This window comes from Canis lupus, chromosome 31 (genome assembly GCF_003254725.2).
Source record: "Canis lupus dingo isolate Sandy chromosome 31, ASM325472v2, whole genome shotgun sequence".
Taxonomy (NCBI): Eukaryota; Metazoa; Chordata; class Mammalia; order Carnivora; family Canidae; genus Canis; species Canis lupus.
In genome coordinates, this window is record NC_064273.1 from 31,682,848 (window position 1) to 31,706,378 (window position 23,531).

At 43.0% G+C, this 23,531-nt stretch overlaps 1 protein-coding gene and 1 long non-coding RNA gene across 8 annotated transcripts in view; one reads left to right on the forward strand and one right to left on the reverse strand.

Moving 5' to 3' along the window:
- HLCS (holocarboxylase synthetase) overlaps positions 1–23,531 on the reverse strand; it is a 218,404-nt gene that overhangs the window by 141,165 nt on the left and 53,708 nt on the right. For all 7 annotated transcript variants that reach the window (XM_025450040.3, XM_025450036.3, XM_049104767.1 and 4 more), the window contains one exon: positions 4,085–4,356. In XM_025450040.3, the coding sequence (XP_025305825.1) occupies positions 4,085–4,356 (272 nt within the window). The remainder of the gene's footprint in view (positions 1–4,084; positions 4,357–23,531) is intronic.
- LOC112661922 (uncharacterized) lies at positions 6,088–7,093 on the forward strand. The gene is made up of 2 exons (XR_003138086.3): positions 6,088–6,253; positions 6,555–7,093. It is a non-coding gene; the product is annotated as an uncharacterized LOC112661922 (long non-coding RNA).

Consider the following 23,531-nt stretch of genomic DNA (forward strand, 5'->3'; position numbering starts at 1 on the left):
GTCTGGGGATCAAGTCCTGCGTTGGGCTCCCTACAGGGAGCCTGCTTCTCCCTCTGCCTGTGTCTCTGCCTCTCTCTATGTCTTTCATGAATACATAAATAAAACATAAAAAAAAAACCTTATAATAAAGATCTATTATCTAATTTAAATTTTACCTCTATTCCAGACCATTAGGAAAGAGCCACAGAAGTGAGAGACATAAAGAAAGAAACACACATGGAATTCAGACCCAGGCCATTCTTTTGAAAATTCTCCTTGTTCTGCATAATGGATCTATTGATGTGGTCAATCAACAGGAACAGTTCCATATACAGTAAATTCTGATATGCAGCTTTCTACATGCTGGCATGAAACCAGAGTTTGACTCTGATGACCCTAGGCACTAAGAGATAATGTATGAAATTTGTTGATACATATAAAGTACATTGAAGCAGTGTCTGGAAAATAAAAGGTTTTAATACATGTTAGCTGGTATTATTATAATCACAATAGATTGTACTTCCAAGAGGATAGCTCATATGGGATCAAATATAATATTAGCTATAGAAATGGTTTTGGCCTGGAGCACCTGGGTGGGTTAATCAGTTAAGCATGTAACTCTTGACTTCAGCTCAGGTCACAATCTCAGGGTCAAGGGATCAAGCCCCACATCGGGCTCCCCACTCGGTGCAGAATCTGCTGGAGATTCTCTCTCACCCTCTGCCCCTCCCCCTGCTCTCATGTTCTCTCTCCTCAAAAACAAACAAACAAACAAACAAACAAATCAAGAAAGAAAGAAAGAAAGAAAGAAAGAAAGAAAGAAAGAAAGAAAGAAAAGAAATGAAATGGTTTCAGTCTTACTCTTAGAAAGTAATAAGCCATATGTTTCATCTATCTATCTCATGGTCCCTTGGTGGACAACTGAGTTTTTGGCATCAAGGTGACCTCTTCAAATTCCTTCTCCTAAAAAAGACTACAACCCATCCACCCCACCCCACCCCCAGGAACTTCTCACCAGGCCTGCTGACTCACTCACGAGGCTGCAGTGAGTAACTTTATCTCTTGGTGTTAGGAAGGAAGCCATGCGAGCAGTGGGAGAGGACATCTGTAAGTTACGGTGAGCGGCCACTATTTATTTATGCAATATCTGCTCTGTGCCAAGGAGAGGGATTAATCATTAATCATCAAAGCTATTTCATTCTCTGTGTTCTACAGAGACCAGGCAAGAAGAGAAACAAAGAAGCTTCCTAAATGCCCTTGGAAAAGCCAAAATATTTTTCTCTTTTATAAAAATAAAAACTTCATCCTACAGAAGATTCCGACTCCACGGTTGTGACGCTCAGCTACACGCTTTTACAGACTCATGCTGCTTAACACAGAATTTAAGGGGGAAAAAAGAGTTCATTATCAAAAAGGAACTTACCAGTATTCAAGGGTACTAAAGCAGTATTTACCTGGCATTTCTTTTTCCATTCTAAAACATGTGTTCACAAGGGTGTAAGGAAACCCAACCATCTGATTACACAGGCGACAGGCCATCCACTCTAGAGGGCTTGCAGTCCCCTCTGTAATGCGCTGCCCACTACAGGAGCTCAGAGGCCATAATCCAGTGGCTCAAGATCGTCCCAACATAAAATATTCTTTACTATTGCCAAACAAATATGGACAAGAAGTGTCAGTGTTTTTCTATCTAAATTTAACCTCCCGGGCACTGGGGTGGCTCAGTGGTTGAGCATCTGCCTTTGGCTCAGGGCATAATCCTGAAATCCTGGGATCGACTCCCTCATCCGGCTCCTCACAGGGAGCCCGCTTCTCCCTCTGCCTGTGTCTCTGCTTCTCTCTGTGTCTCTCATGAATAAATAAAATCCTTAAAAAAATTAAATTAAAAAAAATAATAATAAACTTAATCTCCCCAAATCTTACAGCAAATACCATGTCTGATTCTTTTATTTGGAAAATATAATTATAACAGGTCACCTTTTCAACATAGTGTTCTCTTGAGTAATAAAGGATTACCAGAGAGCTCACACGCGCGATTGTGCCATATACAAACACAGGCTTTTTCCTTCTCGTCGAAGAGCAAGGGCCCAGGTAGTAGGGGAAGCAGAAGAGGTTGGGAACACTAATAAAGAAAGTACCCATGACAACACACAATAACCCGGCAAAACAAGAACTGTTCATGACCATGGCTCATATTCCCATTCCCATTACACCCGCCTGGCTCTACCAGTCCCGCGACACGAGCGCTTCCCCTACAAACTCTTCACACAAAACTGCCAGTTCCATGGCTTTGAGTATGACCATCAAGAAAATGCTAAGGTTATCTCATCATTTTATATGAACATATCAAATTCCAGAAAATAATAAGAAAGACCAAAATATTTCCCTACTGTGAATTACGCATCTAATTGTGTAGTCCCATGAGTGAAAAAGCCCAGAAACTGGGAATCCAGTGCTTTGTGGTTTATTTTGGAATCTTACATTCCTGAAACTTTAGTCCCATGTTGAAGGAAGATGCCTTTCTTATTCACTCCCTCTATAAGCCTACTTTTTAAATGATCTCAATATAAGACTACTGATTAATACTAATTTAAGAGTGAAAACGCCTTTCATCTGTTTGACAAGATGTGACAAGTTAAGTTTTTTTAAACTTTAACTGAAGTCCAAGAAACAGAAGAAATAAGAAGGAAAGCTCTGTAAGAATAAACCTCGAACATCTTGGGACACCCAGGTGGCTCAGCAGTTGGGTATCTGCCTTCGGATCAGAGCATGATCCTGGGATCCGGGATCGAGTCCCACATCGGGCTTCCTGCAGAGAGTCTGCTTCTCCCTCTGCCAGTGTCTCTGCCTCTCTCTTTCTGTCTTTCATGAATAAATAAATAAATCTTTAAAAAAAAAAAAAAACCCTCGAACATCTAAATGGGATTACAGAGCGCTTACAAACTGGATTGGGTAGGAACATATCAAAATGGGTTTGCGAACGTTCAAAATTTCCAATTTGTTTCAATTTAACACAGTTCACCTATCGTTCAAATGTCCTAACCCCCTCAAAATACTTTCGACTAAGTGTTAAACGCCGGTTACGACCACACACAAATAAAAGGATAAACTGAGTAATAACGCCACTGGTTGAAGACATTTTTTCATGAAGTTTTTTCCAAGGATCATCTGAAAAGCCCACTAGCAAAGGAAGAGAGTCATGATTCACAAAATCCCCTTGTTTTGGGAACCCTCTTACACTGTTGGTGGGAATGTGAACTGGTGCAGCCACTCTGGAAAACTGTGTGGAGGTTCCTCAAACAGTTAAAAATATACCTGCCCTACGACCCAGCAATTGCACTGCTGGGGATTTACCCCAAAGATACAGATGCAATGAAACGCCGGGACACCTGCACCCCGATGTTTATAGCAGCAATGGCCAGAATAGCCAAACTGTGGAAGGAGCCTCGGTGTCCATCGACAGATGAATGGATAAAGAAGATGTGGTTTATGTATACAATGGAATATTACTCAGCCATTAGAAACGACAAATACCCACCATTTGCTTCAACGTGGATGGAACTGGAGGGTATTATGCTGAGTGAAGTCAGTCAGTCGGAGAAGGACAAACATTATATGGTCTCATTCATGTGGGGAATATAATAGTGAAAGGGAATATAAGGGAAGGGAGAAGAAATGTGTGGGAAATATCAGAAAGGGAGACAGAACGTAAAGACTCCTAACTCTGGGAAATGAACTAGGGGTGGTGGAAGGGGAGGAGGGTGGGGGGTGGGAGTGAATGGGTGACGGGCACTGGGGGTTATTCTGTATGCTGGTAAATTGAACACCAATAAAAAATAAATTAAAAAACAAAAACAAAAACAAAAAAAAAAAACACAAAATCCCCTTGTTTTGAGGTACAAACCTGTGATCAAGAAACATTTCTCAATTTTTCTTCCTACATTTTACCTCTTCCAGGATAAGGAACTCCCATCTTTTTGCTGATGGGATTATTGGGAGTAATCCTTCGTTCCCTCTACCCCTTCTCCCCCAGCACCAGTCAGACAGGACAATCAACATAACTGGACTCCTCTGAGTAGGTACACAATATCCGGCCACAACTTACCCGTCCAGAAGGTTCATCGTGGTGGGCGTCACCTCGGCAAACAGAATAACTTTCCCAAGTCTCTTTGTCTGCAGATTTTGTCGGTAGATCTCTAGGTTAAAATTTTCTGAAGAGAAGGTGCCCACGTCTGTGACCACAGGTAGAGCAGATGGGGTGATTTCTATTTCAGACGTGTAGGATGAAAGAAACTTAAGGGACAGCTTGCTGGATTTTATTACTCCTTCAGGATCCACATGTTCTCCCAGCCACTGCATAAGAGGGTCCAAGATTTCCTGCATTATAAAGAAATGAAGAGGTCGTAATTCGGCATTACATTAGGTGACGGTAGCCTTTCCCTAAAATGCCACTTGGTAATGTAAGTACTTCCTAATTCATGACCAGTGAGAGCTAAGTAACATATTCCAAACATCTACGCTATCATACGATAGACAGGAAGTATTTGGAGTATGTCTACACGATGCAGGTCCACTTATACATGGGCTTTTTTCGGTAAACACTGTTCAGTGCTGAAAATTACGTTCTCTTCCTTATGCTTTTCTCAATAACCTTTTCTTTTCTCTAGCTTACCTTATTGTAAGGATACTGTATATAATACACACAGCATGCAAAATATGGGTTAATAGACCGTTTATGCCATTGGTAAGGTTTCCAGTTAATAGCACGCTATTACCAGTTAAGTTTTGGGGAAGGCAAAATTATATGCTGTGGATTTTCAACCTACACTGGTAGGGATGGGGGGGGGGGGATTCTCCTAATCATCACATTGTTCAAGGGTCAACTGCAAACCATTCAGAAGCCAGGATCCAAAGAAAAAAATATAGCTCCTTATTAAATTTTCTATCCAGCACTATGTCCTATATCCTTCAAGTCTTCTCCAGCTCTAGAGCTCCTTAGTAATTCTCTAATCTGTGCATTTTGCAGGAAATGTACAGCTTTATACTTTCGCCTCTCAAGGAAATTCCTCCTCCTAGGCTGGGGAAATACTGTAAAATGCCAGTGAAAGCAGTCACAGAAGGGCCACCTGGATGGCTCAGTGATTGAGCATCTGCCTTTGGCTCAGGGTGTGATCCCAGGGTCCTGGGGTCAAGCCCCACATCAGGCTCCCTGCGAGGAGCCTTCTTCTCCCTCTGCCTGTGTCTCTGCCTCTCTCTGTGTATCTCTCATGAATAAATGAACAAAATCTTTAAGAAAGAAAGCCAGCCAGGGAAGACAAAGTACTAATACAATAGCTATCACTCTCCACCACTGGAGGACCTCCACCCTGTTCTCCTAGACAAGCTGACCACCACCAGCCACTGATAGGTCACCAGTAGTGGGGAGGACATGACTTTTACATCAGAAAATAATGGGGAACCCAACAGCTGCTTTCTCTTTGTCTGAATATGGGTCCAGGGGGGAGGGGGTTGGGAGGGAGATAGAATCTTCCAGAAACCTTGCCTAACCCAGAACAGAGTTCTAATTCCTAAAACAAGAAGGGGTCTTGGAGGCTCCTGGAAGGCTGCAACATCCTCTCGAGCCCTGGAGGACTTCCCTTCAGGGTGGGGTACAAGGTGGGGCACCAGGGAAACATGGGATCAGAGAGGAGTTATTACCCCGAGAAGCCAATACCAAATGTATTAAAATCAGACAGTTGGGATGCCTGGGAGGCTCAGTTGGTTAAGGTACCGACTCTTGGTTTCAGCTCAGGTAATGACCTCAGAGTCATGAGATCAAGCCCTGTGTCAAGCTCTACACACTCGGCACGGAGTCAGCTTCTCCCTCTCCTTCCCCCTTTGCCCCTCCCCCACTCACACACACTGTTTCTCTTTTTTAAATAAATATTTTTAAAAATTAAAAAAAGGTGTTAAAAAGGTAAAATAAAACATACACATGAAAATGGTAAAATAAGCATTAACTACGATAAAAACATCAGATTCAAGTAAAATGTTCTGTGCCTTTATTCAACAAGCATTATGATATTATAAGGTCCCTACCATATGATAAACATTCTAAGTTCTGAGCTTCAATATTGAACAAAGGGGCCAAAGTTCTCATCCTCAAAAGGCTTACACTCTAGCATGGGAGTCAGATAATTTTGAAAAATTCAGCAGCACAAGACATCAAACGTTAGTAAGTCCTAAGTGCCAAGGAGAGATGATACGCAGAGAGGAGAGATAAGAAATGTTGGAGGTAAGGGGATCCCTGGGTGGCTCGGCGGTTTGGCGCCTGCCTTTGGCCCAGGGCGCAGTCCTGGAGTCCCGGGATCGAGTCCCGCGTCGGGCTCCCGGCATGGAGCCTGCTTCTCCCTCCTCCTGTGTCTCTGCCTCTCTCTCTCTCTCTCATGAATAAATAAATTAAAAAAAAAAAAAAAAGAAATGTTGGAGGTAAGCCATTGTGCAGAAGGCAGACAAACCCAGGACGGAGAGATGGAGAGAAAGAAGGTAGGATGACATAACATATGGAATCACATCACTCTTCTTTATTTATACAGACAATTCCAAGGAGGAGCAGAGGCTCCAAGGGAGCACGATGCGGCAGGGAAGTGCCAGGAGGACAAGTGGATAGAGTTGAGGGTAGAGGCACCCACACCGGACAGAGCCATCAGGTCTACCGTGGGGACTCGGGCTTTCACTCTGGGGGCAATGAGGAGCCCTGGAGGCTTCAAGAAAGGGGGTGTGGTGACTCCCTGGTCACAGTCACAGCAGGATCATTCACTTTGCCAAGAACAGATTAAGGGGGAAGCAAACAAGTGGGAACAGACACCACCAGTCAGGAACCCTCTGATGTTCCCAGGAGGGAGATGATAATGCCGGCACAGGTGCACCAGTGGCCATACGAGTCTGCGGTAGAGGCTGCAAGATTCACTGACAGATCACATCTGGGACGTCAGAGGAAAAGAAGGGGTCAAAAATGAGCCCACGCAACTGATTCGGCCAACTTTATTTGTAAAACAAGGAAATAAAAGCTCACTTCTCTTTAAAAAAAAAAAAAAAAAAAGAGCCCAAGATTTCTGGCCTAAGCACCTAGAAGGATGGAGCTGCCACCAGAAATACTGAGGGAAGGAACAGGTTTGGATGGGAAGAGTCAGTTCTGGGCACATCACTTTTGAAATATTGGTTAGAAATGCATGGGAAGGGACACCTGGGTAGCTCAGCAGTTGAGCATCTATCTTTGGCTCAGGGCATGATCCCGGGGTTCCAGGTTCTGGGATTGAGTCCCACATCAGGCTCCCTGTGAGGAGCCTACTTCTCCCTCTGCCTGTGTTCCTGCCTCTCTCTCTCTTTCAATGAATAAATAAATAAAATCTTTTAAAAAATGCATGGCGGAAATGCTAAGTGAAGTAAGTCATTCAAAGAAAGACAATTATCATACAGTTTCACTTACATGCGAAATATAAAAAATAGTGCAGAAGATCATATGGGAAGGAGGAGAACTGAATGGGGAAAAAATCAGAGAAGACAAGCCATGAGAGACTCTTAACTCTAGGAAACTAACCGAGGGTTGCTGGAGGGGAGGGGAGTGGGAGATGGCGTAACTGGGTGATGGGCACTAAGAAGGGCACCTGATGTGATGAGCACTGGATGTTATACTATATGTTGGCAAAATGAATTTAAATCAAATAAATAAATAAAATTTAAAAATAAAGGAAGTAAAGAAATGCATGGAAGCAGAGAATAAGCAGGACGTGTCAGTCAGGGACTTAGGGGAGAGGTGCACACCAAGGACATAAATTTGGGATATTTCCAGACTACACCTGATAATTTGAAGCCAGGAGACAGGCTGAGAGCAATGAGAGAGTATCCATAAAAAGAGGGGTTCCACTGGTTTCCTGGGGCTGCCATTACAAAGCACCATAAACTAGAGGGCGTAGCAGAAATGCGTTCTCTCACAGTTCTGGAGGCTGGAAGTCCAAAATCAAGGTGTTGGCGGGGCCACACTCCCTCTGACAGCTCTAGGAGAAAATCTGTTCTAGGCTTCTCTCCCAGCTTCTGGTGTGGCTGGCAATCCCCGGCTCCCTCCCCTCTGTCTGTGTCTCTTGTCCTCTTCTCAAAAGGACACTAGCCATATTGGATTAGGGCCAGCCCTCATGACCTCATCTTAACTGGATTACGGCTGCAAAGACCTTATTTCCAAATAAGGTCACATTCATAGGTTCTGGAGATCAGGACTTCAATGTACCTTTTAGGGGAACAAAATTCAACCCACACTGGGTATCAATGCTTAGATGTCAGATGAGGAGGAGTCTGCACAGGACACTGAGAAGGCAAAGGAAAATCAAGTGTGTGTGTGTGTGTGTGTGTGTGTGTGTGTGTGTGTCTGTGTAGAGTGCAGGAATGCCCTGGAAGTTCTGGGCCCAGTTTCACAGGCAGCAAGACAAGAAGATGATGGTAGGGCAGTAAGAAAAGGCCTGAGCAGTAACCACCAGGCTGCAAGGCAGGGCCTATCTGGTGCAGGCAAGTCTGATGTTAACAGGGGAAGGAAAGAAACCACAGACTCTAGGAACAAAATTTGGGAAGGAGTTTCCTCTAGGGGAAAAAAAAAAAAAGACTGGGGCAGTGGCTACAGGGAGGAAGGGAGTCCAAACAGGTATGGTTTGGTTAAATAAGAGTAATAACAGCATGTGTCTTAATGATGATGTGAACTGTCCAATCCAGAAACGTAACAGGTGAACAGGTGAGGGCTGCATCCTACTGCTCAAGCACAGAGGTCAGCTTCAGGAGCAGAGCCTTCAACCACTAGACGGACGGGGTTCACATCCCCACTGGAGACAGCCAGCCTGTTTCCCCACTGATTCGCAGCCCTCCCTCACTCCAGCTGGCCGGAGAGCCATCCAGGACAGCCCTGCGAACTCATCTACCACTACTCTGCTCTCAGGCCTCAAGGAGGGAGGGAGGGGTCCTGTGCCGAAGGCTGTTGACATCATCTTCGGATTCCTTCTGTTTTTCCTCAGTAAATAAAGTGCAAGATCAACAGCTAAGAGTGAAAAGAAAGAAAGAGGTTTGAGAGGGCAGAGTGAGAAAAGGAAGGAAGTGGGGGAAACTGAATGAACAAGTAGAAGTATTCAGGGTCCACTTCAGGTTAGTGTTTCTGAATTCAGAGTAAGCAGGGCGCACAATTCTGTGCTTTTATCCAGCCACACTGCGCTACAGAGCTTCGCAGAATAGATGCAGAGGAAGCTGAGGGGGGTATATAAAGCAGCAAAGTAACCTGACCTACTGTAAATGAGGCCGGGATGGAGATATGAAGATAAATAGCAGGATAATCCTGGCCTAGGAAGTCACAATCCAATGGGGAGGACAGCTAGAAGAGCACTCCAGAACAAAACCGGAGAGGACAGTTCCAGAGGGAAAAGCAAAGTGCCCCGGAGGAGCACAAAATACAAAATGATTCTGTTTGAACAAGTACCAGAAAAGCTGTCAGAAGGCGGCAAGCTGAAGTGAGCTACCAGAAGCTACAGTACTAACTTTCCATCTTTGCATGAAGAACCAAGATAAGTTTTATTTTTTTTAAGATTTTATTAATTTGAGAGTGAGCGCCAACAACAGAGCATAAGCAGAGGGAGAGGGAGTAAGAATCTCAAGCAAACTCCGCAGCGAGCAGGGAGCGCGACGCAGGGCTCGATCCCAGGACCCAAGGATCATGACCTGAGCCGAAGGCAGACCCTTAACCAACTGAGCCACTCAGGTGTCCCTCAGGATAAATTTTAAATAGAATATTCCCTGTTCACTATTATTTCTTTGATATAAATTCTATTGGAGGAAGAAGACAGAATGAATAAATAAACATACAAAAGGAACCCTCTGTTATTGACTGAACATCTGTGTCCCCCTAGAATTCACATTGAAATTGAAATCCCCAACGGCTCTTATAAAAGCAACTCCCCTCGCCCTTTCCATCAAGCATGGACACAGTAAAAAGACAGCTCTCTGCACCCCAGTAGAGTGTTCTCCCCAGAACCAAACAGGCCAGCTTGATCTCAGATGTGGAGACTCCAGAAGTGAGAAATAAATGTCTGTTGTTTATAAGCCCCCATCTGGTCTATGCTATTCTGTTTCAGCAGCCTGAACTAAGACACCTCCAAGCCTCAAATCTGGCCGTTAGTTATAACCAATGCCTTAAACTTTGGTTAATGCTCCTAAAACATAAAGTGAACAGCTCTGAAATGCCTTCATCACATTCCCCAGGAGAGTCAGAGGTCACAAGGGCAGCACAAAAGCTACGGACACCTATGGGTGAATAGGTTAAATCACAAAAAGAGGAAATAATCTGGATGACAAGTACTTCTTAACTAACTGCCGGTTTCATTAACTCCAGCAAAGAGTTAAATGGTTTCTCAGCAGCTATAGGCAATGTAAATCTCCATTCGAAGTCAATGAAAACAAAAAGAAACAGCTAGAACTGAGTAGCACTTTCAGAAAGGGAATAACGCAGGCAATCTTCTCTGGAGGGAATTATCCTACTGGTCACCTATACTCGTTCATCTAGGAAATACATATGGAGCAGCCAACTAGGTCTCAAGAATAGTACCACAGAATAAAGAGAGAAGGAAAGACCAGTCTGTATACACACGACTACAACCTAGTATGACAAGTGCCTAAAAGATTCATTCAAACTATTCAAATATACACATCCTTTGGCAAAGTGGATCAACCTGACCTGTCAAATTTAACCACTTTTTCTTATTTGCATACAAGTTAGGAGCCAGATTCTCAAGGAATTGCATTATCACTATTATGCCTACTAATTACAAAAGTAATATTCCAAATTATTTGTTTTTTTAAAAACATTTTATTTATTTATTCATGAGAGACACGGGGAGAGAGAGAGGCAGAGACACAGGCAGAAGGAGAAGCAGGCTCCATGCAGGGACTCAATCCCAGGACTCCAGGATCACACCCTGGGCCAAAGGCAGGCGCTAAACTGCTGAGCCACCCGGGCTGCCCGAAATTATTTGTTTTTGAAAGCAATACTTAAAAGATACACAAACATGCAAAATAAAATCGATGAAAGCAAGGCACATGGATTTTTGTTCTTTTGCCTCTTTCACATAATCTCTCAGGACTTACCCACAGCCAAGTAAATTACTCAGAACAAATATAATCTAAAAGATATAAAAAGAGATCTGGAACCTCTTAAGAAAAATAACTGTAGACCACCTATAATTTTCCCAAATATTTATACTCACTATAGTGAAATACAACTTAAAGTTATCAAATAAAACTGAGTACACAGGAAGCACTTAGGCTCCTCCTTCCATCATCCCTGAGTAGGGTAATAAAATTCTGGTTGCAAGACCTATCAAAATTACTACCTGTTTGATGCCAACCTGCCTGATACATCCTCTCAGATGCACTCAAGTTACAATGACTTATTGCAGAAGTAGTTGCTAACATATATAGGAGAAAAGAATTAATTCATGATTCTTAGCTTAACTCTACTAATGACCACCAAGACAGTATGGAAATGCCACCCCCAAATCTACCTAACTTTTTGAATTCAATCACCAGAGTGTAGCAAAAATGTCACTTCTTTAGGGAAGACTTCTCTGACCCATGACCCTCCCAATCTAGATTAGAACTCTTATTCATAAACAGTGACTTTATAGCACTTATCAAATTACAATTCTATAATTTATATAACCATTTATTCAATGCCCACTATCTTGCCAGAATGTAAGCTCCATAAAGACAACATATACACATTTCTGTCTTACTCCCAACTGTATCTGTGGCACCCAGATCTAACAAATAGTCCATGCTTAATAAGCATCTACTATATAAATCCATATGAAAATCCTTACTAAGAAAAATTCCTGAAACACCTGAGTGGCTCAGTGGTTGAGCGTCTGCCTTTGGCTCAGGGCATGATCCCAGAGTCCCAGAATTGAGTCCCACATCGGTCTTCCTACATGAAGCCTGCTTCTCCCTCTGCCTATGTCTCTGCCTATGTCTCTGCCTCTCTCTGTGTGTATCTCTCATTAATAAATAAATAAAATCTTAAAAAAAGAAAAAAGAAAAATTCCAGGGGCACCTGGGTGGCTCAGTTGTTGAGTGTCTGCCTTTGGCTCCAGTTGTGATCCCGGGGTCCTGGGATGGAGTCCTGCATCAGGCTCCCCACAGGGAGCCTGCTTCTCCCTTTGCCTAGATCTCTACCTCTCTCTTTCTGTGTCTGTCCTGAATAGATAAATAAAATCTTTAAAAAGAAAAACTCCACAAGTTATAAATAGATACAGATATAGATATAGGTACAGATATAGATATGTATTCCAAGAGGTAAAATCCAAAAAAGGCACTGATAAGAGGTCTTGATATGGATACGTAAGCCTCAAAAAGAAATCTGAAATCTTTGGACTCATCGGTCCTACTGAAAACAAAACAACTGCTATCAAATTTCACAATGAAATTCATAAAAGCCTTCCAATTAGTGTTATTTTGTTAATATTTAAAGCACAAGAATATAGTATTTACCTTTCCTTAAGATTTCAAGCTAATTGAATACAATTCAGGTGAAACCAAAAACTGGGGCAGTCCCAGTGCCACAGTGGTTTAGCACTGCCTGCAGCCCAGGGCATGATCCTAGAGACCCTGGATCAAGTCCCATGTCAGGCTCTCTGCATGGAGCCTGTTTCTCCCTCTGCCTGTGTCTCTGCCTCCCTCTGTGTGTGTGTGTGTCTCTATGAATAACTAAATAAAGTCTTTAAAAAAAAAAAGAAATCAAAAACTAAATGTTTTATAGTCACATAAATGCTAGCCCTTTGAATTAGTCACAGCAGTAGGGAAATATTAGCCATTCTCAAGAAAGGTGAATATGGCTTTATATTTCTTATTGGGACGTGTTGCACATGACATGAAAACATATCCTAATAAGAAATGTGTGGGACAAGATGACAGGAACCCACACAAAAAAAGTACTAGACTAGGGTACCTGGGTGGCTCAGTGGTTGAGCATCTGCCTTTGGCTCAGGTCGTGATCCCAGGGTCCTGGGATTGAGTCCCACATCAGGCTCCCTGCAGGGAGCCTGCTTCTCCCTCTGCCTGTCTCTGCCTCTCTCTATGTGTCTCTCATGAAAAAAATAAATAAAATCTTAAAAAAAAAGTACTAGACTAGCAAACAAATTTAGCAAGGTTGCAAAATACAAGGTCAATATACAAAATTAGGTGTATTTCTATATACTTACAATGAGTACTTGAAGTCTGAAATTTTGTTTACACACCATTTTAAATGGAGTCAATAGATCTAAAACATTTAGGGATAAATTAAACAAAATGTGTCAGACCTATACACTGAAAACTACAAAACAGTCCTGAAATAAAAATGTTAAAAGCCCTGAATAATTAAGAGCTATACCATGTTCATGGATCAAAAAACACAATAATGTTAAGATGTCATTTGTTCTCCAAATTGATTTATGGATTCAATGCAATCTCAATCAAAACCCCAGGCTTTTTTTGTAGAAGTTGATAAGTTGATTCTAAAACTTGCACAAGGGCAGCCTTGGTGGCCCAGCAGTTTAGTGCCACCTTCAGCCCAGGGTGTGATCCTGGAGACCCGGGATCAAGTCCCATGTCCAGCTCCCTGCATGGAGTCTGCTTCTCCCTCTGCCTATGTCTCTGCCTCTCTCTCTCTCTCTCTCTCTCTCTCTCTGTGTATCTCATCAATAAATAAATAAAATCTTTAAAAAATAAATAAATAAAAAATAAAACTTGTACAGAAATGGGAAAAGACCTAGAATGGTCAAACAACTTTGGGAAGAAAGTTGATTTCAAGATTTATTCTAAAACTGCAGCAATCAAGACTGTATAATATTAGCATACAGACACAGATTATTGAAACAGAATAGAGGACAGAAATAGAGCCACACATACATATGCAATTGATTTTTTATAAAAGTGCCAAGGTAATTCACTTGAAAAAGTATCATCTTTCAATACACGGTGCTGAAACAATTGAACATCCATATGCAAAAAACAAAACAAGACAAAACAAAACCTTGGCCCTTACACCTTCCAGGTATACAAAACTTGAAACAAATTACAGACCCAAATATGATACTTCCAAAATAAAATAAATGAGAGAAACTTTCTGACTTTGGGATAAAGCCCTTCTCAGATAAATAAAAAATATGAACCATAAAAGAAGATAATAAATTAAATTTCATTAAAATTAAGAATTGCTGCTCAAGAGATAATATTAAGAAATAGGAAAAGACAACAGACTGAGAGAAACTATTCTCAATACATATATCTGACAAAAGATTTGCATCCATAAGATAAGAAGAACCCTTAAATCAAAATTATAGGAAATATTTTTTAAGATTTTATTTATTCATGAGAGACACACAGAGACAGAGAGGCAGAGACACAGGTAGAGGAAGAAGCAGGCTCTATGTAGAGAGCCCGACAGAATTATAGAAAATGTATTTTCAACTTAGAACATCAATGAAAAGACATGAGCAGACACTACCCAAAAGAAAACATCAGCTGGCCAATAAGCACATGAAAACTTGCTTAGCACCATTTGTCACCAAGGAAATGCAAATTAAAACCATAACATGCTACCACTACACATCCATTAGAATGGATAAAATTTTAAGTTCTGATAATATCTAGTTTTGGCAAAGACATGAAATAACTGGAACTTATAGAGATTACTGATGTGAATATAAAATGGTACAGTGAGGGCACCTGCATGGGGCACCTGCACCTGGATAAGGAGTCCAACTCTTTATTTTGGCTTAGGTCACAATCTCAGGATCAAGAGATGGAGCCCTGTATTAGGCTCTGCACTAAGCAGGGAGTCTGCTTCTCTCTCTTTCTCTCTTTGCCCCTCCCCCTTCTCATGTTTTCTCTCTCTAATAAATAAATAAATAAATCTTTTTTTTTATGTTACAATAATTCTGGAAAACAATTCGGCAGTTTCTTACCAAATTAAACGTACACTTACCATATGGCCCAGAAATTCTATTCCTAAGTATTTACCCAAGAGAAATAAAAACACATCCACACAAAGGACTTGTACATGAATGGTCATAGCAACTTTAGTCACAATAGCCAAAATTTACAAACAATCCCAATGTCCACAAACAGGTGAATGAGTAGATAAGTTAATGGCTTATTCATACAATACAACACTACTAGGCAATAAAAGGGAATGAACTACTCACATATGCAACAACACGGATGAATCTCAAAAACATATGCTGGCTTTTAAAAAAGAAAAGACAAAAAAAAGAAAAAAGAAAAAAGAAAAGACACAGAAAAGTAGCTACCATATGATTTAATTCAGAAACTTCAAAAAAGACCAATCTAATCTATATAGTGATAAGCAGATCCAAGCTTGCTGAAGCTGGTCACATGGGGATGCAGAGTGGAGGAGGGCTGACTGAGGAAGAGAAGGAGTGAATCTTGTAGGACACTGGAATGTTCTATATCTTGATTGTAATGGTGGTTACACAGGCATGTACATTATCAAACCCTACACTGAAATGAGTGCATTTTCTTGAATATAAATCATACTTAGAGTTGATTTTTTTGAAAAATGTAAATAACAAGTTCATGCAACACTAAACGATAACTGAAGTCCACAAAACTCTTTAGTAACTCATGTCCAAAAAACACCAGCATCCCAATTTCTGAAGAAATGAATGCTTATTACTTTTACACTCAGTGCAAACACACAGGAGTGACTAAGGTTAGTTAGTAAGTCTGCTACAGGAAGCGCAACTAAGATCAGAGATGTACAGTATTCTGCGTCACACCACATTAGAGCACTTCACCCCATCTCTCACCCTATTTGCTACATTCACCCATCTAACAAGATCCACTGGGTGAAATACAGCCACACCTCTAACTCAGCGATGGATTCAAAATATTTATTGTGCCATCTGGGTGTAGGTGCTCCTCTTCCCAAGAAACTCCAAATAACTGATCTTAACCGATAAAGGTTTTCTATCTCAGGGACATTTGCCTCATTGTAAATAATCGAATTAGTTGTGCTTCAGTCATAACACTGTCAGCTGCTAGGCAACCAGAAGTGGGCAGATCAGGAAATGAATCCACAAAGACATGGAATACAAGCTCTTTTCACGGGTGTCTCATTTTCAGTTAAATACTATCAAGGAGCAGATATTCTCATGGAATTTATATGAAGCAACTCAATTCTTAGTATTTTACAAACAAAATATTCACAATTTCACATTGACTCTGTCTTCATGCAAGTCTAAAGGCACACAAGGTAGTGGATCTTTATAATCAAAAGATGTCACTCCTGGAAAGGCAGGATGGTTCTTGGTCCCGACCTCATTTAAGGCAGGAACTGCTCATTTGGCAACCTCTGGGTCAACTTTTATTCTGAGCACCAGTACCAAGCAGAGCAGGGTCTGAGATGAGTGTTCTCCTCCCTACCTGACTGGTCCCCCAGGCAGACACTTCTGTCCCAGCCCCACTGACCCCACAGTCTGATCATTCCCCACCTAACTTGTCCAGATTCCTCTTTGGATAGGAATGCATCCCAGTTTCGGTTCCCAAGACCCCTGCTTTCCTGTTCCCCCAAATATGCTCAGCCACCAGTCCCAAGCAAGCATGGTTACCCCAGAATGAATGGACTGAACCTGGAGGGGCTTCTAGCTTGAGTGACACACTGCTGAAACCAACCTAACCCCACAAACATCCAGGTCACCCACTGCCAAAAGACACCCACAAGCCAAAATGATCCCACAAGGAATGTGTTTTATTTGGCCCACTCATTTTGAACTGGTTGCTAACACATAAAAATCAGGATATTTCACAACAAATATCTTCTTGCTTTGGATTAAATGGAAACTCTTTCCCACATGGCAGTAACTGGCGGGGACCAAGCAGCACCACCCTTATGACTTTGGGACACACACTCTTCTGCCCCAGAGGCATTTGGGTTTGAGATCACTCATCTTGGTCCTATATCAAGTGTTGCATCAACGGAGCAAGATCTCCCATGGGGCCCTCAATGAGGCTTCTTCCCCATTAAGTCCATCTTAATTCCTCCAAGTGAGTCCAGTGATACTGACTCTTAAGATAGAAGGGGTCAAACTTGGCAGTTCCTCAGAAGTTAAACAGTATTAACATACGGTCCAGCAATTCCATTCCCAGAGGTATACCCAAAAGAAGTGAAAGCACAAACAGATACCTGAACACCAATGTTCACAGCAACACCGTCCATCATAGCCAAAAGGTAAAAATAAGCCAAGTGTTGACAGATGAATTAACAGACAAATGGACAAACGAAATGTGGTTGATACATACAACGGAGTTATTCGTTAAACCACATCAAGGAATAAGTTCTGATAGATGCCATGTCATGAATGGACCTTAAAAATATTATGCTAAGTGGGGATCCCTGGGTGGCTCAGCAGTTGAGCACTTGCCTTCAGCCCAGGGCATGATCCTGGAGTCCCGGGATCAAGTCCCACATCAGGCTCCCTGCATGGAGCCTGCTTCTCCCTCTGCCTATGTCTCTGCCTCTGTGTGTGTGTCTCTCATGAATAAATAAATAAAATCTTTAAAAAAATATATTATGCTAAGTGAAACAAGCCAGATCCAAAAGGACAAATATCATGATTCCTATTATATGAAATATCTAGCACAGGCAAATTCACAGAAACAACAAGTAGAATAGAGAGGTTACCAGGAGCTGAGGCAATAAAGGAATGGGGAGTTACTGATTAATTGGTACAGAGTTTCTGTGATGACAGATTTCTGGAAATAGACAGTGGGAATGTCTACACAACCTTGTGAAAGAAATTAATGCTACTGAGTTCTACACTTAAAAATGGTTAATAGCATATTTGATGTTTCAATTATTTTAGCTCAATAAGAAAAGAAGAGGGACCAAGGTCTCAATCCTTTGCTCTGCCCCCATCGATCTGCGCTGCACACACAGAGGACATGAAGGGGCAGCCGGTGTGCCATCCAAGGCCCTCTGCATTAATGATGCCCAAGCCCCACAGGCAGTAAGTCAGAGTTGGAATCAAACTCAAGAAGCTCAATCTGCCTGGTTCCCAAATCCCTGCACTAATTCCTATCTCACAGTCTCCAGCAAGAGAACCCAACCCAACATAGGAACTGCCTACTTATTGCAAGCAAATGCTCAGGGCCTCAAAGAAAGATACAAATTCGATATAACATGCAACTATGAAATAGTGATAAAATAGTGATAAAACAAATATATGTGGCTTAGAGCCAGAGTGCGTGGGAGAGAGTAAAATGTTTGGCAATAGAGACTTAAATTTGAAGCTTGGGCCTACCATTAATCAACTCTGTCTATTTAGGCAAGCCCAGACTAGGACATTTACACAAAGAAAGTTTTTATCATTTAAATGAGTTATCACTCACTACTCCGCTTTCTGAGGGACAGAGAGAGTTCATCCAGAAGGGTTCCACTGAGAAGCCACTTACGGAACTGTGGGCAAGGAAGAGAAGCCAAGAGCCAAGGGACAGGGAAGCGCCTGGGCCCAGGATGGGCCTGAAGGATCAAGAGGACAGAGCTGCCCACAAGGGCCGTAAGCCAGGAGGGCGGAGGAAAGGTGTCCACCTCGCTCACCTCCAGCCCGGGCAACCTTGCAGCTGAGAGCAAGAGGCCAGGGAGGGGTAGAGAACAAGGAGACGGGGGAAACTGGGCAGTGGCCAACACATCCGCCACGGGGGAACCCACAGCTGCTCGGAGCTGGCTGGGGGAGCACTCTCTGAAAACCGGCTCTGAGGCCCAACCTGGACCCGGCAGCAAGATGAATTTCTGCACGAGCTGACCCTTTGTTAGCATCGAGACCACACCGGGGACAGTAACCCAGCAACTCCAAAGGACTCAGGACAGACGGCATCAGGTCTCCAAATCCCAAGGACAGGAGTCCCTCATGAGCGGGCCACGTCGCAGTCATTCTAGGTTGCCAGGCCTGGGACACAGTAGACGCTCAATAAATGTCTATTAAACTGTATTCCTTTTATTACGTAAAGGTATCACTCAGGCTCTGAAAGGCCACGGATTTACTGCATTTTTTGTTACCTGCCAACTAGTGAAGACCACAAAAGGCTCGGGTGGAGTAGTAAAACAGAGGTAATGAATAAGGCATTTCTAACAAGGCTGCTTTTACAGGCATCACACCTCCGCTGGGCCAAACGGGCTCGTTTGAGAGGTGCAATCTATTCTGCGAGGGCGCAGAGCAGGAGAAAGCCGTGGGCGGCCCTAAAGGAAAGGGGGGCGTTCTGGGGTCGGGGCTCGCCCACCGCTTCCACACGAGAGGCGCTAACTTCCACTGACGGGGCTCGTGGGTTTGGGCTGTACATCCGCAGAAGTCTCCAGAGCCTTCATTAAGCCTGCCTGTGTGAAACGCCCGCCCTTTGTCCCGGTCCAACACAAACAGGCTCCTGGCGGAGCAGGGCCGCGGCGGGGAAGCTGTGGGCCCGCGCGAGTGGGGACGGCCCGGGCGGCGCGGCCTGCTGACCCGCACCCAGATGTGGATGATGCCATGCCAGGCGCAGGCCCGCGTCGAGGACCCGTCTCGAACATTCCACCCAGCATCTGCCCAGCGTGCTGCGCATAGAAGCAGCGGAGCCCGGCACAGCATCGGGTCAGCAGCTCCACTACTGGCCAGCTGGCAGGCACTGCCCATGCTGGGCCTCAGTTTCTTCATTTGGAAAACAAGAAACCCCGAACATCCCTTGCAGTTTTAACATCCAAGGCTCAGCTTCAGGATTCTACGTTTAGGGGGCGCCTGGGTGGCTCAGTGGTTGAGCATCTGCCTTGGGCTCAAGTTGTGATGCTGGCGTCCTGGGATCAAGTCCCGCATCAGGCTCCCCGCAGGGAGCCTGCTTCTCCCTCTGCCTGTGTCTCTGCCTCTCTGTGTCTCTCACGAATAAATGAAAAAACTTTAAAAAAAAAAAAAAAAAACAGATTCTATGTTTAGCCCCAAATGTTTAATGCTCAGTTAAAATTGTACCATCATGGGGCAGTCCAGGTGGCTCACCGGTTTAGTGCTGCCTTCAGCCCAGGGCATGATCCTGGAGACCTGGGATCAAGTCCCACATCGGGCTTCCTGCATGGAGCCTGCTTCTCCCTCTGTCTGTGTCTCTGCCTCTCTCTCTCTTTCTTCTCTCTCTCTCTCTCTCTCTCTCTCTCTCTCTCTCTGTGTCTCTCATGAATAAATAAATAAAATCTTAAAAAAATAAATTGTACCATCATCATGGCGCCTGGGGGGCTCAGTCAGTTAAGCATCTGCCTTCGGCTCAGGTGGTGGTCCTGGGATCAGACCCTGCATTGGGCATCCTGCTTGGCAGGGAAGCTCTTTTCCCTCACCCACTCCCCTTGCTTATACACTCTCTCTCTCTCTGACGAATAAAATCTTTTAAAAAATTAAGATTTAAAAAAAAAAACTGAAAAAAAAAAGAAAAAGAAATAAAAATAAAAATAAACTGTACCATCATCTCCAGGATTCCAATATTAAGAAATACTTAATAACAGTATTAAGTACTATTTTCCAATAACAATATGTTACCTGGAAAGAAGAGATGGAGCCGGCTGGAGGAGCACTCATAGAAGGCCGAGAGCCTCCTATGCCAACCATCCACTCATTTTAGCAAAGGTTCATCTGTTTGACTGGCTGTCACAAGGACCCTGTAAAAAGCTAAGAGAACCCACCCCGGGGCCAAGAGGGGCACAGGACACTGTCCTCACTGCATTCACAAGAGAAGAGCATACTCCTACTTCACGGCAAGGGGCAGCTAGTGGACCAACCAGCATGGACCCAGTAGTTTCTAAATGGGAAAGCACATTTATAACAGATAAAACTCTTTGATCTTTCTCCTAAACTCCACCTTGTCAGTGTTCCTCAGGCTCAGTCAACAGCGGATTCTCTGAATCTGTTTAGCAGGGTTGTTTATGAAATTCCCATCATACCTGAATAAACGGTGGCAGAACTAGATGGGACGGGCAGCCATTCTGCACTGGGTGGGCTGTTTGCTGCTAGCCTGTCCCCCTGGGGCCCCTGGGGTGTCCCAGACTCAGGAGCAGGGGAAGCGTTTCACAATACGTTAGTGGGAAAAGCCAAAGCGCTTAAGTGTTCAAACAAAACGCTCTTACTAAATGCCTACTATAGGCCAAATACTGGGAAGGGGCATAGAGATTAACAACATATGGTCCTTGCTTTCAAATGATCTTGTATTACAGTTTAATGGGGCAGACAGATATTCACATAAATAATACAACAGCGTTTGTACACTACTTACGGTTTACCCCAAAAAAAGGGGGGAAAAAAGTTCTTACGGAAGTAAGCAATCAGATCTAAGGTTCCCAAGGCACAATACTTGGGTTAGAAAGTTGAAAGAAAAACTCTAAATCCTATACTCATGACGTGGTCATCAGTGGAATTTTCTTAGATCGGGGGTAGAAATCCTTTGTTGGGCATAAAAGATCAACTAGTTGTCCTCCCAACACGTGGCTTCAAGATGTTTCATGTTCTGTAATTCAGGATTTTTAAGATATATTATATCATAAGTATTCTGTACATGATGGCCAAGGTGAAGATGGGATGTGCCCATAGCACAGCCCAGTAGGGCAATGACCAGCCATCCAGAACCACTACAAACCAGTAGGGTACTGGTTTACTTCAAATAAAGAAAACAAGCCCAGGGCCAAGTGCAAACTAGCACCACTGGTTGCCAACTCCTAGAAGCAACAATGTCAAAGTCTCATGCTTTCATAAATAACTTACAAGTTGTGTGCAGTAAAGTATGTATCTTCCAAAAAAACAAAACAAAACAAAACCTTCTTTCTCAAGAAAATGTAGCAAAATGTTAACAAGGGTGAACCAAGGTGAAAGCTACATGTGGTTTATGTACTATTCTTTCACCCTTTCTTAGAATTTCTTTTCCTCTAAATAAAAAGCTGAAGACAAAAGAAGGAATTTGCTCCCAAGGCTCTTGTAACAAAAAACTAAAAATTAAAAAAAAAAAATCAAAAAAAAACAAAACCACCACCAAGAACATCTTCTAGCGTTTCACATTTTAGTTGAATCAGCATGACCCCTGCATTGGGACAGGGATGCTAAGGCCACTCCGGGTAAGAAAGAAACACTTCCCTGAAAATCCAGATTGCCATCGTCATGGGCCATTCCTCCAGAGGCCTGGCTCTTGAATGATCCAAACGCAGGACCTACTCTCCCTGAACACAAACCCCAGTACGTTCATGAAGCTTTTCAGTATATGTGGAATCGGTGTATTAATAACAGCTTATTGGCACTGAATGAAAAACACACAAGTCTTAATCTTAGGTCTTGAATTGGGTCCAGGTCCTACGTAATACCTGGCTGGAAGGGATACAGCTGTAAGCATGCTTGGTGACTGGAGGCTGTGTAGTGAGACCTGAGGTTTGAAACCAGGATTGGTAGCTTAACAAAATTTACTGGTTGTAGAAAAAGTAAACTTGCCTCTAGGGAGGTGAGCTCAGACTCACCATTCTGACAGCAGCCCCTGGTGGCCAGTTTAGTGAAAAGTGTTGGCTCTGAGGCTTGAAAGCTCCGACCTTTCCTTAATGAAGGTTGCTGTAAGCAGACAGTCCACTTCTAGGTAACAGCTGGGGGGCGATTAGGGAAGCAGCAAAAATTCAAACTGAGGTGCACTTTTGGGTCACATAAATTGCCAAGTCATTAGGTTACCTGTCGCTTGCATTACAAAAAAAAAAAAAAGTAGTACTGTCTTCCAAAAGTAGAAAAAAAATGAGAATTCATTTCAAAAGGGCAAGATAATAAAACCAGGCAGGTAATACTTACCTTAGCTGGAAAGTTACCTCATGCCTTAATTGTGTAGAAAACCCGTAAATATTCAAGGAGCACAGACTCCTATGCAAGATAAAGCATGCTCTGTCAACTTCCCTACACAGCACCACCAGATACCACTAATTTCCACAGACCAAATACTGGGAATTCTTCTTGGAATAAAAAGAATTGCTCCATATGGCAGAAACTTCTAGAAAAAAATGCTACCCTTCCATCAGAGAATAAAATAAAGTAGTCAAGCTTGGCTTTTTGTTGTTGTTTTAAGTAGTCAAGCTTGTAAGCAAGGCCTGATTTCTAGGGTGGTGGATTCACCATCTTACTGGATAGGACTAGAAGAATGCTGAGAGGCTGACCGTTGGCTTCACAGGCAGAGGGCTACAAGAAGTGGAAGCCCTAAGCTTCGAGCCGACGTCTTCATAAGGTGTGCTCTCACCACAGCCAGGAGAGAACAATCTGGAAACAATCTGGTGAGCAGCTGCTCTCATCAACAAACTGTTTATTGTAAGAAAGTGGCTGGGTCAAAGGCTAAATATCAACCCGAACCGAAAGCATACGGAGCAGAAATCAATACCGTCCCCGTTGAAGAAACCAGGACTTCTGGTGCAGAAAAGAGAGGGAGGGAAACTCATGCCTAGCTCTGCATCAGCACACATCAGACAAAACTCC